The sequence below is a fragment of the Plecotus auritus genome (assembly GCF_963455305.1).
Source record: "Plecotus auritus genome assembly, chromosome: 7".
Taxonomy (NCBI): Eukaryota; Metazoa; Chordata; class Mammalia; order Chiroptera; family Vespertilionidae; genus Plecotus; species Plecotus auritus.
The window spans coordinates 139,307,441-139,334,038 of record NC_137774.1 but is presented as its reverse complement, the minus strand read 5'-3'; the positions used below and the strand labels follow the sequence as shown (position 1 = coordinate 139,334,038).

Here is a 26,598-nt window from a genome sequence, read left to right as displayed (position 1 = left end):
TCTGTAGGTGGTTTTTGATTAGTGAAAAAGAGGGAAAGACAGTTTCTTAGCTGAACTGGTTAAGCATTTACAGTGTTTCTGGGACTTTAGCTGGTCCTCAAAGGAGAGAGTACACTACACATTTCAAGTGGAATTTGGCACAGGGTAGGAGAGCCTAATGGATTTGAGGAAAATAGTGAATCCTTTTGGCTGCATTGGGGGATTAGAGAAACATGCTGTAGAATAGTTTAAAAAGACATTCGTGAATGTGATTAAGAAATGATACTGTCATTGATACAAGTGTTCCTGTGTGGAGCACATTTTGTTCATAGAGATGTACTTATTTCTTTCATTTCCCTTGTCTTCAGTTGATTCAGGAGGTGCAAACTTACCTCGACAAGCAGAAATATTTCCAGATCGAAATCATTTTGGCCGCATATTCTATAATCAAGCAATTATGTCTTCTCAAAATATCACACAGGTAATTTCTCATTAATGAGACATGTTGCTTTTTGCTCTAAATGACTTTGCTAACTAGGCACGCTGAGATTACTTAAAACTAGTGAATTCAGAGTTTAGTTTTTTTCTACAGAAAGTATCTTAAGGGTACCTTCAGTGAGATTCTCCTGTTAATTATGGGAATACACTTTTACTGTAATAAAGTTTTTAAAAAGAATGGGCACTGAGTAATTGTTTTGTTTTTGTTTTTAAATATATTTTATTGATTTTTTACAGAGAGGAAGGGAGAGGGATAGAGAGTTAGAAACATCGATCAGCTGCCTCCTGCACACCTCCTACTGGGGATGTGCCTGCAACCAAGGTACATGCCCTTGACCGGAATCGAACCTGGGACCTTTCAGTCCACAGGCCGACGCTCAATCCACTGAGCCAAACCGGTTAGGGCTGAGTAATTGTTTTTTTAGAACTATACTCTGGAGAAACTCTGGTATATGTATGAGGAGACATGTGTAAGAAAGTTTGTTGTGGCATTGTTTGTTACAGCAAAACTTGAAGAGCAACCTAAATGATCACTAATGGGAGATTAATAATATGAATTTTAGCTGTTAAAGTGAATGAACTAGAATTTCATGCATCAACATAAGTAAGTCTCAAAAACATATTTAATAAAAAATAGTGGAATAAATATACAGTCAATTACTGTATGTGTATAAAGCTTAAATACATCAGATAATACTATTATTTATGTCTAAACACATACATGTGAGTACTTGGCTTTGAATACACATACTTGGCTTTAAAACAGTGGTCACCTTTGAAGTGGGAAGGAAGAAAAAGGGGTCAGGTAGAGGCTTTAATTATGTATGAAATATTTTATTTCTTTAAAAAAGAACCTGAATTAAATTTGGCCAAATGTCAAGATTTATTAAGACTTGGTATTGCCCTGGCCGGTTTGGCTCAGTTGATAGAGCGTTGGCCTGCAGACTGAAGGGTCCGGGGTTCGATTCCGGTTGGGGGCTCATGCCCGGGTTGCGGGCTTGGTCCCCAGCAGGGGTGTGTGGGAGGCAGCCTGTCGATGATTCTCTCTCATAATTGATGTTTCTGTCTCTCTCTCCTCCCTTTCTCTCTGAAATCAATAAAAATATTTAAAAAAAAAGACTTGGTATTAGGTGAAAAGATATTTATTTTATTATTCTGTAATCTTTTTGCATGTTTGAAATACTTCATTATACTGATGATACTCCTTTGTTTTTTTGGGTTTCTTAAGTTTGTAGTGTTTTTATTAATATTCTAATTAATCTTCACTTGCAATTATATCTCCTTTTTTACTTTCTATCAATAGATTATGTTATTATTTATCATATATATATATTTTATTTATTTCTTTATTGATTTCAAAGAGGAAGGGAGAGGAAGAGAGAGAGAAAAACATCAAGTGATGAGAGAGAATCACTGATCGGCTGCCTCCTGCACGCCCCCCACTGGGGATCGAGCCCGCAACCCCAGCATGTGCCCTTGGCTGGACTCGAACCTGAGACCTTTCAGTCCGCAGGCCGACGCTCTATCCACTGAGCCAAACCAGCTAGGGCTATTATTTATTATATATTTTATTGTTATGTAGTAACCTTGCCTATCTGTACGCTTTATTTATCAAAATAGAAAATTCAGTTTTGCTCAGTTTTGCATAGATGGCTCTTCCACAATCTGCTATGAAAATTTTAATGTGATCTTTTGTTTTATAGGGGAAATCAGCCCATTTAATCTGGTGTTATAACTTCTATAGCTGTACTAACCTTGCATTAGTTTCCTAGGGCTGCTGTAACAAAGTACCACAAAGTGTGTGGCTTAAAATAACAGAAATTTATTCTCTCAAGTTCTGGAGGCTGGAAGTCTGAAATCAAGGAGGCGGCAGGGCCATGCTCCCTAAACGGCTCTAAGGAAAAATCTGTTCCTTGCCTCTTCAAGTTTCTGGTGGCTTGAGGCATTTCCTTGCCTTGAGGTTGCATGATCCAATCTCTGCATAGGTCTTCTTCCCCAACCCTCCTGCCCCCAATACAAGAGAAAGTTTATTTATAAAGCCACAGAGGTAGAAAAAGTGAGCCAGCTGGACTGCGTGGGCTCAGGAAACAAGTTACAGAGGCAAAGGAAGGCCTCTTGGAACTTGAATGAGAGACAGAGAGAGAGGAAAGTTCTTCACATGGCTTTCTTTTTTGTGTGTTTTCCTCTTTTCTCTATCTTATAAGGACTTCTGTCATTGGATTTCAGGTCCACTTTGGTGATCCAGAATGATTTTATCTCAAGATCCTTAATTATATCTGCAAAGACTCTTTTTCCAAATAAAGTCACATTCCTAGGTTCTGGGGTTTGGGTGTGGACCTACCTTTTGGGGGGCCACTATTCAACCCACTGCAGACCTCTAGGCTTGACTGGGAAGGATTCAACCCCTAGCTCACACACATGGTTGTTGGTAGGATTCAGTTCTTTGCAGGCCTCATTCAGTTCCTTACCAGCTGTTGGCCAGAGCCCTTCCTAGGTTTCTTCCCACATGGCCTTCTCCATAGAATATCTTACCATGTGTCAGCTGGTTGCATCAGAGGGATCAAGCAAGTGGGCAAGAGAGAGAATGCCAGCCAGATGGAAGACACAGCATCTCATAACTTGATCACAGAAGTGACACTTGACATTGATAGGACAAGGACATCAGCAGATCCATTACACACTCAAGGTGACAAGGTTATAGAGCAGCCGTGGGCAAACTACGGCCCGCAGGCCGGATCCGGCCTGTTCGGCTGTTCTATCCGGCCTGCGGAGCCGAAAGAGCGGAGGGTTCTCTTGCTCTCCCCTCCACTCCTTTACTTTGAATTTATATTAGTTCACACAAACACTCCATCCATGCTTTTGTTCCGGCCCTCTGGTCCAGTTTAAGAACCCATTGTGGCCCTCGAGTCAAAAAGTTTGCCCACCCCTGTTATAGAGGATGCTAATACCAAAGTCAAGGGTTTGGGGGACCATTATTAGCTGGTGTCAGAGAAGTAGATTGTTGATTTCCTTGGTTTCAGAGGTACTGTGGAGAAAACGCATCTGAAGTGCCCTTAGGAATATGGTAAAATTCCCTAATGTAGATGTGCTAATAATTTGTCAGCTACTTACTTGTGAGACTTTTCTACTAAATTGGTAGATCTCCCCTCTCCCAGCCCCAGATGGCATGATGGCACTGAGTTTCATTTCCCTCATTGTTTTTATTGTTTCTATTATTATTATTTGGCAAACTAATTCCTCTGTCTTTGTCTCCTCCACCCTCACCTGTATACTTGCTGGCAGCGCTGCTCTTTTCTCTCCTTTTGTTCTCTGGTTGTTTTCATGGAACCGTGTTGTGCCTGTTTAGGTCTATGTGACTTACTTTTGAAAAGTGTCCTCTTTTAGATTCTTATATCATTGTAACTCTTCTCTACTTCCTTGACTTTTTTTCAGTACTGAAATAGTTTGAATGGAATCTGATGTTCCAGTACAAAGAACAGGCTAAGTGAAATCGTGTCCCTTGCTCCTGATAGAACCTTGAAGAAAAAGCTCATAAAATATTTCAGACATGCACAAAGTACAAAGAATAATAGAACAAAATACTCACCTACCCTCAATTCAGATTTATGAAGTGTTAACATTTTCTTATTATTGCCTTGGTTTGGCTCAGTGGATAGAGCATCAGCCTATAGACTGAAGAGTCCCAGGCTTGATTCCAGTCAAGCACATGGTCAAGGGCACGTACCTCAGTTGCAGCCTCAACCCCCAGTGGGAGGCATGCAGGAGGCAGCTGATCAATGATTCTCTTTCATCACTGATGTTTCTCTCTCTTCCTCTTCCTTACTCTATGAAATAAATCCTATATAATAAAAGCCTAATAGCAAATCGACCGAACAGCGAATGACTGGTCGCTATGATGTGCACTGACCACCAGGGGGCAGACGCTCAATGCAGGAGCTGCCCCCAGCCCACAGGCTGTCCCCAGGACAGCCAAGGTGGATGCCAGTGGGGGCCCCCTGATCGCCCTGCTGGTCACCACACAGATTGGCCCTGATCTCCAGCCAGGCCTAGGGACCCTACCTGTGCACAGATTTCGTGCACCGGGCTTCTAGTAAATAAAGAAACAAACAAATGAAGTAATTAATTAAAAAACACACATACTGAACATTTCCAAAAAAAAAAAAAAGGAACTTACTTACTGATAAATCACCCATTCAAAATACTGTATTGAAGCATGGATGGACCTGGAGAACATTATGCTAAGTGAAATAAGCCAGTCAGAGAAAGACAAGTACCATGTAACTTCACTCATGTGGAATTTAATGAACGAACTGAACTACCAAGCAAAATAAAGATAGAGTCATAGAGAGCAGGCAGATAGCTCTGGTGGGGAGGAGGGTGTGATAAACATTGTTGTATTATGGTGACAGAAATATTGCAGACATTTTAAATAACATACATGAAATAGGGAATTATGTCTTTTTGTGCCAGCCATTTAGATGAAAAATGTTGACTTGTGCTGCCTTCCATTTTTGGATTAATACTAGTGGGGTTTTTTTCTTCTTCAAAATAGATATTGTATGACCATAAGGAAAACTGGTGGAATATTGGAATTAGTAGCAACATAGGATAATTAAAGAAAATATCACGTACTTTTCTTATTTTTCTTTGTGATATTATTTATTTGTATCTAGGGTTAATTGGCAAAACGATATTTATTGTTCATTGTGTCATACTAATATCTAAGAAATAATATTTTTATTATGGAAAAATTTTAAACACATACAAAAGAATAGGGCTGTGAACCTGACTGTATGCATCACCAGCTTCCACACAATTGACTTTCTTTTGAACAAGATTTTCAACTGTGATGCCAACATTAGTTTTATATTTAGAATGTATCATATGCAGGGTAACACACAGTATTAACAACACTTATTATTTCAGTTTTACTGTGAGGTAAGTAGAAATTGTTTAGAGAATTTATTAGTTTTAAAAGTTATCCTTTTATACAGTTTTGCCAATTTATGGGTGGATCGTGAGTTCTCCATTAGTAGTTTCCAGATAGAATGGTCTATCTGGCCATTCTTTGACAGGGAGATTATTCATAAACTTTGTAAAAGTGTGACATAAGCCCTTCAAAATGCTTTGATACAAGGAAACTATTACAAATGTTTATAGGACTCTACTTTTATTTTTAAAAATATATTTTTATTGATTTCAGAGAGGAAGGGAGAGGAAGAGAGAGAGAGAAACATCAATGATGAGAGAGAAACATTGATTGGCTGCCTGGTGCACGCCCCCTACTGGGGATAGAGTCCCCCATGTGCCCTGACTAGGAATAGAACCTTGATCTCCTGGTTCACAGGTCGACACTCAACCACTGAGCAATCCTGGCTGGATGTAGAGGACTCCATTTTTAAAATGAAGTACAGGGACCAGCTAGTAGTATGCCCTGGTACTGTAACATTTATGGGACTATAGATCCAGAGACAGTATAATTCACTGGGCTGTAATAATGAGTTTCATATATGCTTGGGTTCCAGATAGCGGTGGTCATGGGCTCCTGTACAGCAGGAGGTGCTTACGTGCCTGCAATGGCTGATGAAAACATCATTGTACGCAAGCAGGGTACTATTTTCTTGGCTGGACCCCCCTTGGTAAGAACATAGTTTCGATTGGTTGAAGTAAAATATACATAGTATAACATTTTCCATTTCTACCATTTTCAGTATACAGTTCTATGGCATTAAGTATATTCACTTTGTTGTGCAGCCATCACCACCACCCATCTCCAGAGCTTTCTCATCTTTTCCCTTGCAGGTATCTCTTCTTCCAGTGACCCACCAGCCCAACCCTCAGTGCGTACATGACCCCCAAGGGTGGGTGGGCAGCCTCCATGCCAGATGGGGAGTAGGCAGGAGACTAGCCCTTAGCTCAGACCCCCACCTAATCATCTGCTGGTGAACATAATTCAGCACTGCCTGCCGGGATAGTGATGGTGCTGCTGTGCTCCACCCTGAGACTAGGGGGTGCATGCCAGGCCAGGCCCTCACTCAGGCAGATGTAGCAGTCATTAGGAAGGGGGCAGGGAGGAGAAGGTAGGACAGGCCCAGGGCCCAGGCTCCAGTTAGCAGGAAAGCAGGGAGCCATGAACCTATCCCAGAGAGGTGGTGGGAGGCAGACTGTCCAAGAGCTGAAGCCCAAACTCCAACTCACACACTCCATTGTCATCTCAGACTTTACTTACAGAACATAAATTCATAGATAAATTAGAATTTCAGTAGAGTGACCACCGAGCATTAAACTTCAAGCACAGGGCCCTTCTGAGAATGGGACCCTGTGCAGCCTCACTGGTCGCCTGCCTCTGATGCAGCACCGAGAACTGGATTATATAATCCTGGCTCTTCCTCCCCTCCCCTTTGGTTAGCTCCGTTCCAGTGATTTTCAGTAATGCAGTCATCACTCCACCATGCTTATGGCAGACATGACCCTAGACTTCAGAGTAATAGAAGATAGGTGGAGACACAGGTAATTACTACACCAAACAACATAATGTCTCGTTATATAAGTGAAATCCAAGAATATTAAATACTTAAAAGAAGAATGTCATATAAAACCCATCATCTATATAAAATGGGGTATTATTCAGCTATAAAAAGGAATGAAGTTGTGACACATGCTACAGAATGGATGAACCTTGAAAACTTTATGCCAGACACAACAGGACAGATCTCGTCTAGTTCCACTTCTGTGAAATATTTAGAGTGGTCAAATTCAGAGAGAAAGTAGATTAATAGTTGTCAGGGACCGGGAGGGTGGAATGGGGAGTGACTGCTAATGAGTACGGGGTTTTTTTGTGTGTGAGTGATGAATGTTCTGGAGTTGGTGGCAGTAATGGTTGCCCAAGTTTGTAAATATACGAAAAAACACTGAATTGTATACTTTTAATGTTGAACTTTATGGTATGTGAATTATATCTCAAGTATGTTTATTGCTTCAAAAGTCTGTCAAAGAATCATCTTTGGTTTTGGAATATTAACACAAATTTATTTTAAAAAGCATGTTAAAAGGAGCATAAGCTTTGTTGTGAAGTCAGTATATTTTCCACATGATTGTGCAAATTTTTAATAACTTATTGAGGATCAGGTCAGCCTGAGGAGCTGCCATTTCATATTCAAAAAGCCTGTGGTGTTTATTATTCTTTAACATTTCTCTAGCTTTATGTGATAGCGATCATTGTTTAATGATAGGAAAATTCATGCAGATTTACCTTTGTATAGTAAAGGGTACATACTTTCATTAGTAGTCCTTGTTTATTTTTTATTAGATAATGAGTAAAGATATGACTAAAGTTTGAAAATAGCTTTTTGGGAATATAGACAGCAGCATACTACTAGAAAAATGCTAATAGCAGTTACCATTGGATTCAGATTTAACTTGGCAGCCAGGCAAGTCTGCGGTTTGTCCCAGAACTGATCCTCATTCAGGAGTCCACCATCGAAACACTTGTTTACAGTACAAAAAGAAGCAGCAGCATCCTCACCTGCTTGAGAATTCTAAATTTGACACTTGTTTCACTGAAAATTGAGAAAAGGCTTGGTAGGTTTCACACATAATGTGGGGTTGAGTTGTAGTAGCTTAAAATGGTTGAAAAAAGCATAGTGACAAGACAAGTTTTTGAAAGAGCTCTTTGTTCTCCTGTCTTTTGTTTATCTTCTGAACTTATAATTTAGTAGAATGAGCTATTTTAATTTTATCTTTGACTTTTATCATCTTTGCACCTATCACAGTACCAAATATGTTGTGGGTGCTCAATAAATATTAAATAGTGACAAATCCTTATATTTTTAGTCAGATCTCTGAAAATAAATATAGTATGTTGGTGTTTATTCCTTTTTACAGCTTTAAATATCCAGACACCTCTTATAATTAGTTATTGTTTGGACCAAGTGATATTTTACACTGAATTTCTTTGGGAGGAGAACTAAAAATTTGGTTTTGGGGGTGGAATAATTGGAGGTGAAAATTTTAATTACCTTTCCCAGTGGAATTTTTTATTTAAGACAGAGCTTTTGATGTAGTGAATAATAAGTCATTTCTGTGCTGTATTTTAGATTAGTGTTAATTTTTCTAATTAAAGCTTTTCCTATTTGAAGAAAAAGAAACAAATCAATCAACTTAAAGAAGTAGGAATCAATAAGCAATTCCTGAGGGATCAGATTGGCATTTAGTACTGAAGACTTCCCTTGTTTAGAATTTCTCAGGCTATAATTAAGTCATTCTTAATTTATTACTTGAGGTTTCTTTCTTTTTGCTCACGTTCTGCTGAATCTTAGATGTGAGTAATCTTAGATATTTTCTCCATTTTAAGGTTATTAACCTTTAAGAGTTTGTAATAGTCACTGGAGTTTTTCAGCATAGGTGAAGAAAAGGCAATATATCAATGTATTTATTGAGTGTTCAAAGATGAGTAAATCACAGTTCCTACTATCAAGGAACTCACAGTATAGAGGAGAGGGCAGAGACACATGCAGATTACAGAAATATAGTCAGGCAAGTGCCACGTAGGAGGTCTAAGTGGAATACCCTGGGACCACGGATAAGCAAGCATTGCTCTATTACTATATGCAGTGTCATTAATGGTGAAAGGCCTGAGTGGGTCAGGGAAAGGAACATAGAGCAGGTGGGGCTTGAAGGATAAGCACGGATTCACCAGGAGGGTGAGAGGGAGCAGGGAGCCCCGGCCAAGGGCACAGACACTAGGCTTTAACATGCAGCGGAGGTAGCCTGACGGAGGGGACAGAGCAGGCTCGCAGGCCAGAAATGCCTGTGTTCAAATCAAATTCCATCTCTCACGCCGGGGCTGTGGGCAGGTTCCTTAGTGACTCTGGGTTCAGATTTTTCATTTGTAGACTGGTTTGCTAGGCAAGTGGAATGAAAAAACAAAATGTCTTTAGCTCTATGTAAGGAAGAGTGGTAGGTATCGTCAGGTTCGGCGCTGTGTGTTAGGAAAACATTTGTATATTTCAGATGGGCAAATCTCACCTCTGACTTTTCTCCCTGCTGTAGGTTAAAGCAGCAACTGGGGAAGAGGTGTCAGCTGAGGATCTTGGAGGCGCTGATCTTCATTGCAGGTGAAACGGAAGAGGTTGTTTCTTTTCAGGATTGATTGCCACATGTTTTAAAAAGTTTAAAGTATTTTTCCAAGTATTAAACTTGCCACAGTTTATTTGTTCTTCACCTGCTGTTTTAGGGTTCAATTCTTTGAACTGTAGAGTTGCATTTCTAAGCTAGAACATCAGCCTTTCCATTATAGAAAGACTGGAGAGACAGGTTTCTTATTTAACAAATATCCATTGAGCACCTGTTAGGCAACAGGCACTGTTGTAGATCTTTGAGATGATAGACATTGTCTCTGTCCTCAGGGAGTTTACAGTGTGGTCAGGGAGGTGGGCAATAAACAAGTAATTACCAAAAATTCATATAAATGTATATGTGTGATAGGCCTGCAAACGAGAAATATAGGGAGAGCATATAGAAGGTGTATCAAACCCAGTGGTTAAATGAACATTTGGGAAGTGGAGCACAGGGTGCTAGGTGGTGAACTGCAGTTCAACAACAGACCACAAGAGAAAATGAAATAAAGAAGTTTGTTAATCATGGGTCTGGAGGAAGTACATAGCATGCCTTCAGGGGCCACCTAGGGAGGTCAAGGCAGTTCAGACAGAGAGAAAGAAAGAAACTGGGGCACATGGTTTTTTTTAAAAAATTTTATATTGATTTCAGAGAGGAAGGGGGGAGAGAGAGAGAGAGAGAGAGAGAGAGAGAGAGAGAGAAACATCAATAATGAGAGAGAATCATTGAACGGCTGCCTCTTGCACACGCCCAACCGGAGATCGAGACTGCAGTTCGGGCATGTGCCCTTGACCAGATTCGAACTTGGGACCTTTCAGTCCCCAGGCTGACGCTTTATCCACTGAGCCAAACTGGCTAGGGCTGGGCAGATGTTTTAATAGGGTCCTATGTAGGAGTGCTTTGGGGTTCCTGGGCTAGGGCCAGATTGTTCCATTCAGAAGAGTGGAATTTTGGTAAGCCCAATGGGGTCTTATCTAAGGGTGCATAAGACATATAGGTGCTGGGAGGCAGGGAAGACTGCTGATCACAAGGGCTGCTGGGAAAGTCAAATCAGGACTTAATATTGCTTGTGACTCTCAGTTGCTCTGTAGGGCTTGTGCCTGTACTAGTCAGTTTAAAGTCCCTGCAGCCCTCTTGGCCAAACAAATGGATGCTTAGGCGGTAGTACCTGCTATCAAGAGCTTAGCTAATCAGTGTTTAACAGCTGGTTCTCTGGGGGAGGGAAAAGCCCTGCTTTGTGGCCTCTGTCCTTTTCTTTTGTTTCTTTCAAATTTTAAGAGAAAATTTATTTAGAAACTTACAGAAGGGCCCTTGGAGCTTAGGAGAAAGGCAGAGGTAATGCATGGGGGGATGAGGGGGCGGGGACGAGGGGAAGGGAGAAAAGGCTCCTAAGTCCTTCATCTTGAGGGTTTTAATGGCTGGGAGTTTAGGGGAGGCTCTCAATAGACTATTAATCAGCTTTATGCTGATGCACCAAGATGAGATTTATTCCCCTAACTTCATCTGTCCTTGTGTGTGGTTGGTATAAATGGCACTCATTGGTTTTGTTATCTGTCTTCCTGAGATTTTAGCTATTTATCCTCTGGTTGGGGAGAAGTGCAAACCACTTATTCTTAAGTGTCCTTGGCTAGGGGAGATGGGATTTTGTGATTTACTCAATGGCTGGCTGTAACCTGCTTGGCCATTTATTTAATCTGTCTCCGTTTCCCTATTCCACTTGTCCTGGCTTACTAGTCTGCCTCACAACTCCCTAATCCCCATGGCCTCCTTAAATCAGATCGTGTTAGAGGCAGAGGGAGGGGGCTCAGTCCCAAGATTTCTTTACAGATTTCTAAGGCCAAGAAGATGGGAAATGAGGCAGGTAGGCAGGGGGTGCTGTGGCCAGGTTCCCCTCCAGCATCCCTCACTGCCTTTCCCTGAGGCTGGTGGTAAGACAGCATTGGCGGAGGAGTAGGCTCAAACCCAGCTCCACCAGGAACTGACCCAGGAGCAGAAGGAGTGGGATTATACCTGCCGAGTCCCCATCCTGGGGCTGCTATAGTCAGATAGGAGGCAGGGGAAGAGCCCCCTTCCTGGAGTGGGCAAGGCTCCTTCATGCTGAACATGGAGCTAAAGTCAGAAGAGGGATCTGGTTTATGACACAGCCAAGGTAAACAGAGTCCTGGCTGGGCCTGGGGGACACGGGGCCCCACCATCTGCAGGTCCTGTCCATGCTCCAGTTGGCACCTGGCCAGGCAGTCAGTCCAAGGGACCCTGGCACTCCTGACAGTCCTTCATGTCTTCAGAGTAGTCCTCGATCTGGATGGTCATGGTGTGGAAGTTGAACTTCCCCTGTAGGCGGGTGCTGGCTGCCTTAAGCACAGCCTGGGCATCTGTGTTCTGAGCAATAGCAATGTGGACAGACAGCACAGGCTGGGTCACAGTCAGTGCCCAGATATGCAGGCTGTGCAAGGCTTCTACCCCCTCCACTGACAGCAGCAGGTCCCAAACAGCTGTGAAGTCAATGCCCTTGGGGGTACCTTCCATTAGCACCAGGATCACATCTCTCAGGATGCTCAAGGTTGTCCCCAGGACCAGGATGGAGAAGATGAAGGTGCAGATGGGGTCTACGTACTTGTACTCTGGCTTGAAGTATAAAATATAGGCTGCCACCAGGATGCCCAAACTCTGCAGCAAGTCTCCAATCACATGGATAAAGGCAGCTCGGACACTGGGGTTCTCCTGCTGCTGGATGGTGTCTTGGCCGTGCCCTTGGCCTTGGCCGTGGCTGTGTCCGGGGCTAGACTGGTGAAGAGTCAATCCCATTATGATGTTCACAGCCACAGCGCAGCCCGCCGTTATCAGCATAGTCTTCCCGTCAATCTCATAGTTCCCAGAGATTAGCCGCTCTATTGCCAGGTACACCAGCACCCCAGTCACCACCCAGATGGACAGCACAGAGAGCAGGGCTCCCAGGATCTCAGCTCGCTGCCAGCTGAAGTTCATGGTCTTGGTGGCTGGCAGGGAGGACATCCAGAGAGAGAAGATGCTGATGAGCATGCTGGCAACGTCAGTGAGTAGATGGGCTGCATCAGTCATGATTGCCAAGCTATGTACTAGGTACCCACCAACGACTTCCCCAATCATGAACACCAGGCAGATGGCAGAGGCCACATAGAGCTGGCGCCGGGCCTGCTCCTTCTTGGGGTCACAGTGACTGCCAGGACCCTTCTGGGAGTGGCAGTAGTGATTGTTCTCCACGTTCAGCTCAATGAATGGCAAGTCCAGCTCAGGTCGTGACTCGGAAATCCAGCCAGCCCCATTCTGCCACAGAAATCCCATGTAAGACCACGCTCCGGACCTGGCGTCCAACAGACGCTGCTTGTCCATGGTGTTAATGCTGCCCCGCGCTGGGTCAGGAAGCCGCACGCTGACTCCCTGGAGTGGGACCTGGAAGTTGCGCCCGATGCTGAGCAGGGCGTGCTCACCTGCGGGGAGAGCCCAGCTTGACGCTCGCGTCGCCTCCCCATGCACCCCTCAGCCTGCTCTGCCGCGCTAGGACCATACCGCTGCCGCTGCCTCTTCACTTCTGGCATCTGCCCATTTCTGTAGTATAAATTATTCCACCACAGGGGGAAGAGCAGATTTGAGGATGGGGCAGGAGGATCAAGCATTCCTTTTGGATCTGATAAGTTAGAGATGCTTGAGACATCCAAGTAGAGATGCTGGGGAGGCAGTTAGCTGTAAGAGTCCGGAGCCCAGACCAGTGCTGATCTTTATATGGGAGTCCTTAGCATAGAGATGAAATGTAAAACCATAGAATGAGATGAACTCGCCTCCAGGTGAATATAGATGTAGAGGAGGGCCCAGGATCATACCCTAAAGAACCCAGACCTGAATAGCAAGCCTCTAATCATCAGATTCAGGGGTGGTAAACCTACCTTTGATCTTCCAACCACAAACAAACCCAGGGAGGCAGATGGGTATAATAATTCTGCTTTCCTATCAAAGAACACTGCCATGCCAACTAAAGGGTTGATTTAGGGGCCTATCTTTGCCCCAGGTTTTCATTCCTTTCTCATTGAGCACTTACTTTGAATAGATTGATTGTACTAAGTGTTAATGAATAATACAGAGATATTTTAGCCCTAGTCCCTAACCTCAGGATTTATAATTTAATTAGGCAGCTAAGAGAAAGAAATGAATGAATTAAAAAACAATTACAAAATATGCTGCATGCTTCCAATTTTACAACTAGAGGCCAAAGGAGGAATGACTGGAGTTGAGGAAGACATAGAAAAGCTTAGAGGGAGAGGTTGAGGGTCTGCCCGAATTTCAACAGAACACTTGTTCATTTAGGTGAGCACAACTGTATGAGCAGAGATGCAGCGTGACTGCCTTACCTGGCCATTTACTGACTGTTACAGGGAGACAGTGAGTGGATATTTCAACCTGTGGAGAAAGAGGACGCAGGTAGAAAAGGGTGAGTGGGTATAGGACAGTGTGGGCTGTTACTGTTTGTAGGAGCTTAATCTGGGGAAGGTGAAGAAGATAGTATTTATTATTAACAAAATGTTTTTGGCTTTAAACAATGTAATCCAGTGCCCATGAAAGCTGTAGGCAGTATATCAGTTTAGGGTGTAGGTTCTAGAATTCATCTTTCATTTGCCTCACTTATTTCCATTGTGACTAGACAAACCACTTAACCTTCCAGAGACTCATTTCCTCATGTGTAAAACGAAGGAAAGGATAGTTCTTACCTCATAGCACAGCATCTGGTGTGTACTAAGCACCCTATTACTACCGGCTATTATTCTTAACCTGTTTAAAATCATGGGACAATGATTAGATGGTGATGGCTTTTTTGGGGAACAATGTCATAAAATTTACTAGTCACAAATTGCTTTGGGTTCTCTCTGTCTAATCAAAGAGTGATAAATGTGTATTTACAAAGGTTCTCTCTATCTTTATAAATACACTAGAGGCCCAGTGCATGAAATTCGTGCATGGGGTGGGGGGGATGTCCCTCAGCCCAGTCTGCACCTTCTCCAATCTGGGACCCCTAGAGGGATGTCCGACTGCCCGCTCACAATCCAGGACTGCTGGCTCCCAACTGCTCACCTGCTTGCCTTCCTGATTGCCCCTAACTGCTTCTGCCTGCCAGCCTGATCACCCCCTAACCACTCCCCTGCCAGCCTGATTGATGCCTAACTGCTCCCCTGCCAGCCTGATTGCCCCTAACTGCCCTCCCCTGCAGGCCTGGGTCCCCCGCAACTGCCCTTCCCTGCAGGCCCGGTCGCCCCCAACTTCCCTCCTCTGCTGGCCTGGTCACCCTAACTGCCCTCCCCTGCAGGCTTGATCACCCCAACTGCCCTCCCTTGCAGGCCTGGTCCCTCCCAACTGCCCTCCCCTGCTGGCCATCTTGTGGCAGCCATCTTGTGTCCACATGGGGGCAGCCATTTTGTGTGTTGGAGTGATGGTCAATTTGCATATTACTCTTTTATTAAATAGGATATTTATACCTCTCTAGTCATCAGGAAGAATTAATTTGACATAAAGACTTATGTAATATAATGCCTCATCAGAGGTTTCTCTTTCCTGCTGTTTTGGTAAATACTAGGCAGCTTTTTTAAAAAAGCATTTTATTTTAAACTAGAGGCCGGTGCACAAAATTCGTGCATGGGGTGGGGGTGGGGGTCCCTCAGCCCGGCCTGCACCCTCTCCAATCCAGAACCCGTTGGGGGATGTCTGACTGCCAGTTTAGACCCAACTGGCAGTTGGATATCCCTCTCGCAATCCAGGACCGCTGGCTCCTAACCGCTCACCTGCCTCCCTGCCTGATCGCCCCTAACAGCCTCTGTCTGCTGGCCTGATCGCCCCTCACTGCCTTCCCCTGCTGACCTGATCACCCCTAACTGCCCTCCCCTGCCAGCCTGATTGCCCCTAACTGCCCTTCCCTGCCAGCCTCATTGCCCCTAATTGCCCTCCCCTGCCAGCCTGATTGCCCCTAACTGCCTCTCCCTCGGCCCCTGTCACTGTGGCTTTGTCCGGAAGATGTCCGGTCTAATTAGCATCTTACCTTTTTATTAGTACAGATATTTACTGATTTGAAAGCAATTCCTCCTGCTTCTGTTTGTTTTCTGAATTACTACAGTCAGAGGTTAGCAATTGTAGCTGGTATTATTTATGAAGCATTTAAAAGATATCATCAGTTGTAAATTATCTTATTAAATTAGAGAAAGGGAAGGGTCTGCCATTGCAAAGGCATTGGAGGGCTGTAATGAGGAGCAAGTACAGTCTCTGCTTTTATTCAGGGACACCCAATCCAGAGGTGGAGAGTGACACAAAACCACTGTGTGAGCACAGTTCTAAGAAATGTCTCCCAAGGGTTTGGCATTTTCCCTAGACAAGATATCAAAATTTAGATTGCAGCAGCTTAGTCCTTACTCATAAAATGAACCAAAATTCTGTTTGTTTCAGGTATATAGTTTGCCTGACTTTACCATTTTGTTTATACTTTATTAAAAAGTCATAGTACTTTACCTCTGAAATAAGAAGTCATCTAATCAGAACAGAACCAGAGCAAGCCCATATTTCATTGACACTGAACTTGAAATTGAATAGGAACTTCCATGGCCCTTAAGACAGAATCATTTTAGCAATACCCATTTTTACCCATGATCTGAGGGACAGTGTCTTAAACCTTTGCATTCATTACCCTATGACTTGCTTTTAGGTGTAACTTTGGAGGGAGGGAGCTCAGCAGTCTTTCAGAAATGAGAGGTCATAGCTGGCATCTTCATTAGGAGCTCAGTTAGGTACAAACACTTTTTGTTGTTACCAACAGCATCACCTAAGTGTGTCTCTGTGGTTATACTTGCCATGTAGAATTTTGTTTGAGGTATGGGGGATGACCATTAAATAGAAGTCCTTATCAGCAAGGCCCCATGGTCTAGTTGAAGGAGGTCAAGACAGAAATAGAGGCTATGCAGCTACTGGTGGTTCTACGCAAGGTTCTATGCATACCTGTTTTTCCTGTTTGTAAAGCAAGGATGATACCAGGGACATTACAGTATTTGCCAGGGACATTATGAAGATCAAATTAAATATCATTTATTAAAGTGGTTTGGAAGTAAAAATGATGCCATCCTTAAATGAGAGAAGATATTTGGGGCTTAAGATATTTCATTTTTTCTTTTTCTCTAATCTGATATTTTGTGTGCTTTACTCTATAGAAAGTCCGGAGTCACAGACTACTATGCTTTGGATGATAATCATGCCCTTCACTTAACCAGGAAGATTGTGAGAAGTCTCAATTATCAGAAAAAATTGGATGTGAGTTGGATGAGTTCTTATATCTTTTATTTTTCTGAAAAGCATTTTGGCTTATGTCATCTATATATAAAAAAGCCTAAGCGACCGGCCAACTGGTCGGTAGCTATGATGCTCACTGATCACCAGGGGGCAGACGCTCAATGCAGGAGCAGAAACCACAGATGTGGAAACATGGAACAGACTGATGAATATCAGAGGGAAGGGGAGAAGGGAGGGGAGGGCAGGAAGAGATTAACCAAAGATCTTATATGCATAGTAGAGGCCCAGTGCATGGATGCGTGCACCAGTGAGGTCCCTCGGCTTGGCCTGCGGGGATCAGGCCAAAACCGGCAGTCCGACATCCCCTGAGGTATTCCGGATTGCGAGATGGTGTAGGCCAGGCCGAGGGACCCCGCTGGTGCAAGAATCCGTGCACTGGGCCTCGAGTCTTGAAATAATGTTTTAAAAATGGTTAATAGGATTTTTCTATTTTCTGCAGGTTACCATTGAACCTTCTGAAGATCCTTTATTTCCTGCAGATGACTTGTATGGAATAGTGGGCGCTAACCTTAAGAGGAACTTTGATGTCCGAGAGGTATGTAAAGTGGAACTATGAGCCCTAAACCTTGCTGTCTGTCTCCTCATATGGGTATACATTTTCAAAGCCGGAGTCTGTTTATAATGTTCATACATAGGGATTGGTTTAGATCTCAGTAAGAAGCGACAGACATGTGAGGGAAAGATCTTTCCATAGTGTAGGATTCACTGGTACACAGTAAATACCAAAAGAGAGAGGGAGGAAAACCCTCTAAATTATTGGAAAGTTTTCCTTGCACAATGACGAAGCTTGGTTTATTCATAAACAGTACTCCATAATGTGGACATTAGGAATGATGTAGGGCAACTTCATCATTTTCAGCTATTTCTTTTCAGTATTCTTGTTTCAGGGATTGGATGAAATGTTGTTGAAAGAAATAACATACCCTTTTATATCAATACTAGAGGCCCAGCACAAGAAATTGTGTGCGGGTAGGGTCCCTAGGCCTAGCCTGTGATCAGGGTCATCTTCCGCCCACTTACCTGTCCCCAGTCCCGCCCCACCACCACCCACCCTGGTTCCCAGTGGTTCCCGTTTGCCAGCTGTGATCTGAGCCTGCGGGCTGTGGGGAGGGACCAAGAGGTTGGCCCTTCCGCCCACTCGCCAGTCCCCAGTTCTGCCCTGCTGCCACCCCCAGTTCCCCATTCACCATCCTGCAATCAGAGCCTGTGGGCCAGGGGGGAGGGACCGAGAGGTGGTCAATGCACCTCATAGTGACTGGTCGAGCAGTCATTTTGGTCATTTTGCTGTTATGGTCACTGGCTTTTTATTATATAGGATTACATTAGCAAAGATTAGACTTTGATTACAGGTGAAGATGTTGCTATGATTACAGATTTTTGACATAGTTTTGTATAGTCTAGACTCTATGGTTAGACTCTAGAGTAACAATTTTTAGTGTTTGCATATAGCATGTAGTCTGTTATTTTGTTTAGTATCCATATCTGGCAGAATACTTTTTAAGCTAGAAAATTATTATTTTTTAAAAATATGTTTTTATTGATTTCAGAGAGGAAAGGATAGAAACATCAATGATGAGAAAGAATCATTGATCGACTGTCTCCCGCGTGCCCCCTGGGTTGTGGGGATTGAGCCCATAACCCGGGCATGTGCCCCAACTGGGAATCGAACTGCGAGCTCCTGGTTCATAGGTTGATGCTCAACCTCTGAGCTACACCGGCCAGGCTCTAGAAAATTATTTTAATACCAGATTCTCTATCTTAATATTTTGTTACTTTCCCCCTTGAATATAAAACTATTAATGTATTAATTGTGGAAAGAATAGAAAATATAGAAAAACATAAAATTGCTTATAATCATCCAGAGAAAGCAGCTAATATTTTGGTGTTTTGACTTAATGTGTATGTAGACATTTTTATGGAGTTGTGATAGTGTGTGTGTGTGTGTGTGTGTGTGTGTATATATATTTCTATTTTTTCCAGTTTAAATTAAAAGCATTTCACAATTATTTAAAGGTTCTTTATGAAACATTTTCGATGGCTAGATCATAACTCCTTATATAATGTACAACATGAAAAGCACACAGTAAATATTTATTTGAATGAATTAATGAATGTAATATCCCACTTATGAATGTATGTAATTATTTATTTAGGAAATGCCCTATTGTTAAATCCTGTATTTTTTTGGAGTTCCTCTTTAGCAAGGTGACTTAATTAACTGTAACTTTTAGAATTGGGATTTTAGTTTGACTTTTCAGTCGATTATAGGCACAGAAAAAAATGGTACTTACAGTCTGAAGTGCTTGCAAAAATGTGTTGTTCCAGATAGCCAAGTTTTCTAGATGGTTAAGAATTCATCCTTTTAAGGAAAACCACCTTTTTTCACGTATTCATGAAAAAAGTATTTTTTGACTACTTGTTCTATGAAGGTGCTGTTTCAGGTACCAGGAGCACAGAAATGAGCCACACAGATGCAAATCCATGTTTTCATGGTAGTTCCATTTCATTTTAATGGAGATTATTTTATGAAGATAGAATCTTGCTTTCTTAAAAAGTGCCCTGGACTTCCACCTGTTGCTAACTCATGTTCATCATTGTGAGGATAATTTATTATCTTTTCTGTTCTAGCAAAGCAGTCTTCCTAGTGAATGGAGCTGTGGGACAGCACTGGGATAGGAATCAGAAAACCCAGGTTCTGCTCCTTGTTTCCTTAGTCAGTGGTACTGGGATGGGTACTCAGCATTGATTTCTGCTCCTAGATAGAAGAGTAGTAGTACTATCTGATATGTTTGCTTTCTAAAGTTTGAGTCTTTGTGAAGATGAGGCACTGTATTTTACTAGTAGCCCATCATGCGATATTGTGCAGTAGGCTGCCTGCCGCTTCCATGGGAGCTGGTGGGAACTGCAGTGTGCCGCCAGGAGCCGCACTGCTTCCATGGAGCCATGCGGCTTCTGTGGGAGGCGGAAGCGAGCTGCGCCGATTCTGCGGGAGGGAGCCGTGCCAATTCCACGGGAGGGAGCAGTGCTGCTTCCATGGGAGGCGGGCCCGCCGTCTCCTCTCTGGGCCTGCGCTCGGCCACGAAGGCTGCGGACCGGCCCCCCTGTCTCCCAGAGGCCCTCCACGGCTGGGGCGGGACGCTTGCCTTGTCACCGCGGTGACGAAGCAAGCATTCCGCCAGGCTGCTCATGCTGCCCGCTCTCAGCGGCTGCCCCCCCAGGACTGGGGGACTCCGGTGGGGTTGAAGGGACTGGGCGCCGCCATCTTTGTGATGGAGTGATGGTTAATTTACATATTGCCCTTTTATTAGATAGGATGTGGCTGGGTGGTCATTGTAAAGCAAATAGAAGGTAGTTTCACACTAAGTGGCCCTAGGCTGTTGTGCCCTTTGAGTCACTTTATCTTCATGTGGAAGAATAGTAGTTATTATGTGTTGATTATTTTTAAAAGGTACAATTTTGGCCCTAGCTGGTTTAGCTTGGTGGATAGAGTGTCAGCCTGTGGACTGAAGGGTCCTGGGTTCGATTCTGGTCAAGGGCACATGCCCGGGTTGCAGCTTGATCCCCAGTGGGGGGCGTGCATGAGGCAGCCGATCAATGGTTTTCTCTCATCATTGATGTTTCTATCTCCCTCTCCTTCCTCTCTGAAATCAATCCTATATAATAAAGAGGTAATATGCAAATTAACCCTCATGCCCTCACAAGATGTCTTCCTATCACTAGGCTGGCAGGGAGGTTAGTGAGGGACAACCAAATGACTGAACAGCAGGCTGCGTGGGGTGACCAGGCCTGCAGGGGGGTTAGTGAGGGACAACCAAACGACTAAACAGCAGGCTGCGTGGGGTGACCAGGCCTGCAGGGGGGTTAGTGAGGGACAACCAAACGACTAAACAGCAGGCTGCGTGGGGTGACCAGGCCTGTGGGGGGGCTGTGAAGGGCAACCAGGCTGTCAGAGGGGCAGTAGGAGGCAACCAGGCTGGCTGGGGGAGCAGTTAGGGGTGACCAGGTTGGTGGGGGGGTGTGCAGTTGGGAACGACCAGTTCGGCAGGAGGGGCAGTTAGGGGGGACCAGGCTGGCAGAGGGGGAGCAGTTGGGGGTGACCAGACCAGCAGGGGGGGGCAGTAAGGGGTGACCAGGCCAGTAGGGGGGGCAGTTAGGAGTGACCAGGCCGGCAGGGAGGGGCAGTTGGGAGCAACCTGGCCAGCAGCGGGGGGCAGTTAGGGGCGACCAGGGTGGCAGGAGTGGGTAGTTAGGGGCGATCAGGCCAGCACACAGAGGCAGTGAGGGGTGATCAGCTAGAAGCAGTGGGCAGTTAGGGGCGACCAGGCAGGCAGGGAGGTGAGCGATTAGGAGCCAGCGGTCCAGGATTGTGAGAGGGATGTCCCTGGGATCGGGCCTAAACCGGCAGTCGGACATCCCCCAAGGGGTCCCGGATTGGAGAAGGTGCAGGCCGGGCTAAGGGAACCCCCCACCCTGTGCATGAATTTTGTGCACCGGGCCTCTAGTTAAAAAATAAAAGATACAATTCTGGAGGAACATACCACTTACAACAGATAACATATATTTTCATTATTAATCAGACCTTTCAGGAAAATAACTAAAAGATAATTCAAAGTAAGCTTTTACTTTTTGGAAAGAATGATATTGGGAAACATTCACTCATTTTTCAGCTTTTGCATCTTACAAAAGAGGCTTGCATTGATATAGTAAATAGGAGAAAGGAAGTTTGAACTAGTAGAAAAATGATGTGTATCATGTAAAATAGTTTTTGAAAGAATTTGGAATATGCTTTATGTTTGGAACTCCTTGAAATAGTCCTGATGTATAATGATGAACTCTGAGGATGAACTATTTAGTGATTTCTACTCCTTTTAGGTTAATTATACTAGTATGTGTATGTGGGGTGATCCTTTATTATCAGATTCAGAATCAGTAAACCTTTATTGAAGGTGTAGGGGAAGAAGAAACTTTCCTCTACCCATCAGGGTTCTTTTGGCTGGTCTAACAATGAAATCTATACAAGGCAGATTAGATTAAGAGAACAGCCAAATTTAATTATGTATGTATGGAACCCTCACATACATGAGAGAGACCCCACATACATGAGAGGTTCGGGGACAGAAAGTTAAAATGAGATATATATGGCATTCTGAGCTAAGGATGAAGGAAGGTGCCTTGGGGCCTCAGAAGGGAGGAGAGTCATTTGCAGGACATTAAGAAGAACAGATGTTTAACAATTAGAATTTTCCCCTGCCTTATAGATAGGTCAGTGATAATTCTGAGTATAGATGAGGCCCCTAATGTCAATTCTTTAAGAGAGATGTAAAAGTTTCTCATGACCCAGCAGGGTCTCAGTTACCTTCAGCTCAAAATAATCCACATGTCAAAGTAGCATCTGTTCTTCTGAACCCCTTCAAAGGCTTAAAATAATAATAGCTACCTTTTAATGACAGCCAGGAAGTGTGCTGTGGTTAGCACTTTTTAAGTCTTACCATTTTTTTAAAAAACAGATGAGGAAACTGAGGCTTAGAGGATTTTAGCTAGCTAGGCTGTGACTCTTAATTTCTCAGTGGTAGAGCTGGGAGTCAGAGCTGATTCTTCATCTCAGCATTATTTTATTAGGTTATTTTGCTACTATGTCATCACATCTTCACAACTCTGTCCCATCTTTGCAGAAGTGAGAACTGAGACTCAGAGGGGTTAAATGACTTTACTCCAGGACACGAAAATCATATGTGATACCTCAAGTTGGAGGCTGGGTCTTCTGACTAAGCTCTCTACCTTGCTTTCTGATTAAATCCCTGACCCTAAGCCAGTACATTTGAACAGCCACTGAAGCTTTGAGTCTGACAGCCAGCTCATGGAGTCTCTGCTTCTCTGGTATCAACACAGTGCTAATACTTCTATAGTGAAGTGTAAAATCAGAGCCCAGAATGACTTCGTATGAAAAGTGAAATTCTAGTGAGAAGATTTTCTGTGTAGGGTGACATTTTGTGAAAGTGACAACTTCACTATGAATTTGTTTTCCTTATAAATAACTTTAATGTAACAATTCCTTTGTAATATAATTTTTAGGGACATTGTTATTTTTCCTCTTAGGTCATTGCTAGAATCGTGGATGGAAGCAGATTCAGTGAGTTCAAAGCCTTATATGGAGACACATTAGTTACAGGTATAAAGATGAAGAATTGAATATGAACATTTTTTGTTGCTTGAAAATAACTGCTGTCTTGTCTCAAGGCTTTGATGCACTTGGCATGAGCTTTGTTATTTAGAGCAGTACAAATGTGTGAGTCAGTTTTTAAAGGGAGCTGCTTTATACAGATCAATTGAACCTGAATGGCTTCATGGATCCAGAGTTTTAAATGATGATGTCTATATACTGTGGTATAGGCCTTTATCTGTGACTTAGCAGCATTAGCTGTATAAAAAGTTTAGAACAAAATAAACTGATGAACAAAATAGATCCAGAGACATAGAAACATGGAACAGACTGTTGAATCTCAGAGGGAAGGTGGGGATGGGTAGGTGGTTGGGAAGAGATTAACCAAATAACATATGCATATAAGCATAACCCATGGACACAGACAGTAGTGTGATGAAGGCTTGGGGTGGGATGCGGGTGCGGGCTAGGAAGGGGTCAATGGGGAAAGAGAGGGGACATCTGTAATACTTTTAACAATTAAGATAAATTTTTTTTTTAAAATATATTTTATTGATTTTTTACAGAGAGGAAGAGAGAGGGATAGAAAGTCAGAAACATCGATGAGAGAGAGACATCGATCAGCTGCCTCCTGCACGCCCCCCACTGGGGATGTGCCCGCAACCCAGGTACATGCCCTTGACCGGAATCGAACCTGGGACCCTGCAGTCCGCAGGCCGACGCTCTATCCACTGAGCCAAACCGGTTTCGGCTAAGATAAATTTTTTAAAAAATTTCTTGCCCTGACTGGTTTGGCTCAGTGGATAGAGCGTCGGCCTGTGGACTGAAGGGTCCCAGGTTCGATTCCGGTCAAGGGTATATTCCTTGGTTGCAGGCACATCCCTGGTGGAGGGGGGGTGTGTGCAGGAGGTAGCTGATCGATGTTTCTCTCTCATCGATGTTTCTTTTCTTTTTTTTTTTTTTTTTTTAATAAATCTTTATTCAGATTATTACAATTATTTCTCCTTTTTCCCCCCATAGCTCCCCTCCACCCATTTCCCACCCCACCTTCTGCCCTTACCTACCCCCCACTGTCCTCATCCATAGGTGTATGATTTTTGTCCATTCTCTTCATGAACCCCCCATACCCCTTTCCCCCTGAGAATTATCAGTCCACTCCCTATCTATGCCCCTGATTCTATTATATTCACCAGATTATTCTGTTCCTCAGGTTTTTAATTAACTTGATTTTTAGGTTCGCTTGTTGATAGATATGTATTTGTTGTTCATAATTTTTCTCTTTACTTTTTTCTTCTTCCTCTTCTTTAAGAATACCTTTCAGCATTTCATATAATACTGGTTTGGTGGTGATGAACTCCTTCAGCTTTTTCTTATCTGTGAAGCTCTTTATCTGCCCTTCAATTCTGAATGATAGCTTTGCTGGGTAGAGTAATCTTGGTTGTAGGTTCTTGCTATTCATCACATTGAAAATTTCTTGCCACTCCCGTCTGGCCTGCATAGTTTCTGTTGAGAAGTCAGCTGACAGTCGTATGGGTGCTCCCTTGTAGGTAATTAACTGTTTTTCTCTTGCTGCTTTTAATATTCTCTCTTTGTCTTTTGCTCTTGGCATTTTAATTATGATGTGTCTTGGTGTGGTCCTCTTTGGATTCCTTTTGATTGGGGTTCTGTGGGCTTCCTGGACTTGTAAGTCTATTTCTTTCACCAGGTGGGGGAAGTTTTCGGTGATTATTTCTTCAAATAGGTTTTCAGTATCTTGCTCTCTCTCTTCTTCTGGCACCCCCATAATTCTGATGTTGGTACGCTTGAAGTTGTCCCAGAGTCTTCTTACATTATCTTCAACTTTTTGGATTTTCTTTTTTGCTTTTTGCTTTTTCGGTTGAGTGTTTTTTGCTTCTTTGTATTTCAATTCTTTGACTTGATTCTTGTGTTCCTCTATTCTGTTTCTGGGTCTCTGTATAATATTTTTTATTTCAGTCAGTGTATGTTTAATTTCTAGTTGGTCCTTTTTCATATCTTCGAGGGTCTCGTTATATTTTTCGGCCTTTTCTAGGATATTCTTAAAAAGTCTTATAACCGTGGTTTTGAATTCTATATCCAGTCATTTGTTTTCCTCCATTTCTTTCGTTTGTGATCTGATTCTTTGACCCCGCATTTTCATTGATTCCCTGAGTTGGTAAGGTAGATATTTGTGCTAGGTTTCCAATATGGCCCAGTGGGTCTGCTTCCCCAGTTAACCTGAGGTGGACACTCTTGGTGCACCCCTTTGTGGACTGTGTGTACAGCCTTGTTGTAATTAAGTCTTTATTGTTGTTGGTATCACTGGGAAGAATTGACCTCCGGGCCAGTTGGCTGTAAGGATCAGCTGTGTCTATGCTGGGAGAAGTTCGGTGCTGGAGACAGCCTTATAGGATTAGACTTGCTAAATTGCAATAGCCTCTGTGCTCAGCTTGGATGGGGTGGAGTCTCAGTCTTGGCTTCCTGTCAGCCTTGCCCTTGCGCGCATGTGCGCTTTCAGTCCTCCGCCTTCCCCAGCCCGAGTCTCCGCCTGAGAGTCCAGACTCCCCCCACAAGAGCTTGGGTCCCCAGGGGCTCGCCTGGAACTGGGGTTCACTGCAGTCAGAACTGGGGCTCAGTGCCGTCAGGAGCCTCTGACTCCCTTCCACTAGGGAAAGCCTGTGGCAACCTCCGCAGCCTTTGTGCACATTGGCGCGCCCGCGCGTGCGCACTTTCAGTCCTCCGCCTTCCCCGGCTCCCGAGTCTCCGCCTGAGAGTCCAGACTCCCCCCACAAGAGCGTGGGTCCCCAGGGGCTCGCCTGGAACTGGGGTTCACTGCAGTCAGAACTGGGGCTCAGTGGAGTCAGGATCCTCTGACTCCCTTCCACTAGGGAAAGCCTGTGGCAACCTCCGCAGCCTTTGTGCGCACTGGCCCGCGTGCGCCTTCAGACTTCTGCCTTTCCCAGCTTGAGTCTCTGCCCGAGAGTCCAGACTCCCCCCGTAAGAGCGTGGGTCCCCAGGGGTTCGCCCGGAACTGGGGTTCAGTGCGGTCGGAGGCTTCCTTCCCCCTTCCGCCAGAGAAAGTCAGCCAGGCTCTCAGCCGCCCTTCCTCTCTGCGCGCACAAAGCCCCTTTGCCGTACCTCCAATTCTCTGTGAGCTATTCTCTTTCCTTCTAGTTGTAGAATTTTCACTCAGCCAGCTTTCCTGTGGTTCTGGATGGTGTCCGTTCTGTCTTTTAGTTGTAGTTTTGAAATTGTTGTGCGAGGCAGCAGTTTAGGTGTTTACCTATGCCGCCATCTTGGTTTCTCTCCTCCTTGAATTTCCGACTTTTCGGTTCAACGCTACCTCCACTGCTGGAGGCCTGCCCGCCAGTCACCGGTGCTTACATAACGTGACCTTTCACCGCTTCATACTGCCCTCTAGTCTCTCATCGATGTTTCTGACTCTCTACCCCTCTCCCTTCCTTTCTGTAAAAAAATCAATAAAATATATTTTA

At 43.9% G+C, this 26,598-nt stretch overlaps 2 protein-coding genes across 7 annotated transcripts in view; one reads left to right on the top strand and one right to left on the bottom strand.

The window, feature by feature from the left end:
• MCCC2 (methylcrotonyl-CoA carboxylase subunit 2) overlaps nucleotides 1-26,598 on the top strand; it is a 216,416-nt gene that overhangs the window by 16,262 nt on the left and 173,556 nt on the right. For 3 of the 6 annotated variants that reach the window (XR_013961185.1, XM_080679781.1, XM_080679780.1), the window contains exons 6-11: nucleotides 348-460; nucleotides 6,003-6,116; nucleotides 9,529-9,593; nucleotides 16,809-16,908; nucleotides 17,387-17,482; nucleotides 23,044-23,116. Coding sequence is in view for 5 of the 6 variants with exons in the window: in XM_080679781.1 (XP_080535907.1) it covers nucleotides 348-460; nucleotides 6,003-6,116; nucleotides 9,529-9,593; nucleotides 16,809-16,908; nucleotides 17,387-17,482; nucleotides 23,044-23,116 (561 nt within the window). In the remaining variant the exon portion in view is untranslated. The remainder of the gene's footprint in view (nucleotides 1-347; nucleotides 461-6,002; nucleotides 6,117-9,528; nucleotides 9,594-16,808; nucleotides 16,909-17,386; nucleotides 17,483-23,043; nucleotides 23,117-26,598) is intronic. The other 3 variants (XM_080679783.1, XM_080679782.1, XM_080679784.1) reach the window with 3 other exon arrangements.
• Nucleotides 11,833-16,662, bottom strand: LOC308254601 (proton-coupled zinc antiporter SLC30A2-like; the record flags this gene model as incomplete). Its single annotated transcript, XM_080680849.1, has 3 exons — nucleotides 11,833-13,061; nucleotides 13,977-14,025; nucleotides 16,600-16,662. The coding sequence occupies 3 exons, from the start codon at nucleotides 16,660-16,662 to the stop codon at nucleotides 11,833-11,835; spliced, it is 1,341 nt and encodes a 446-aa protein (XP_080536975.1).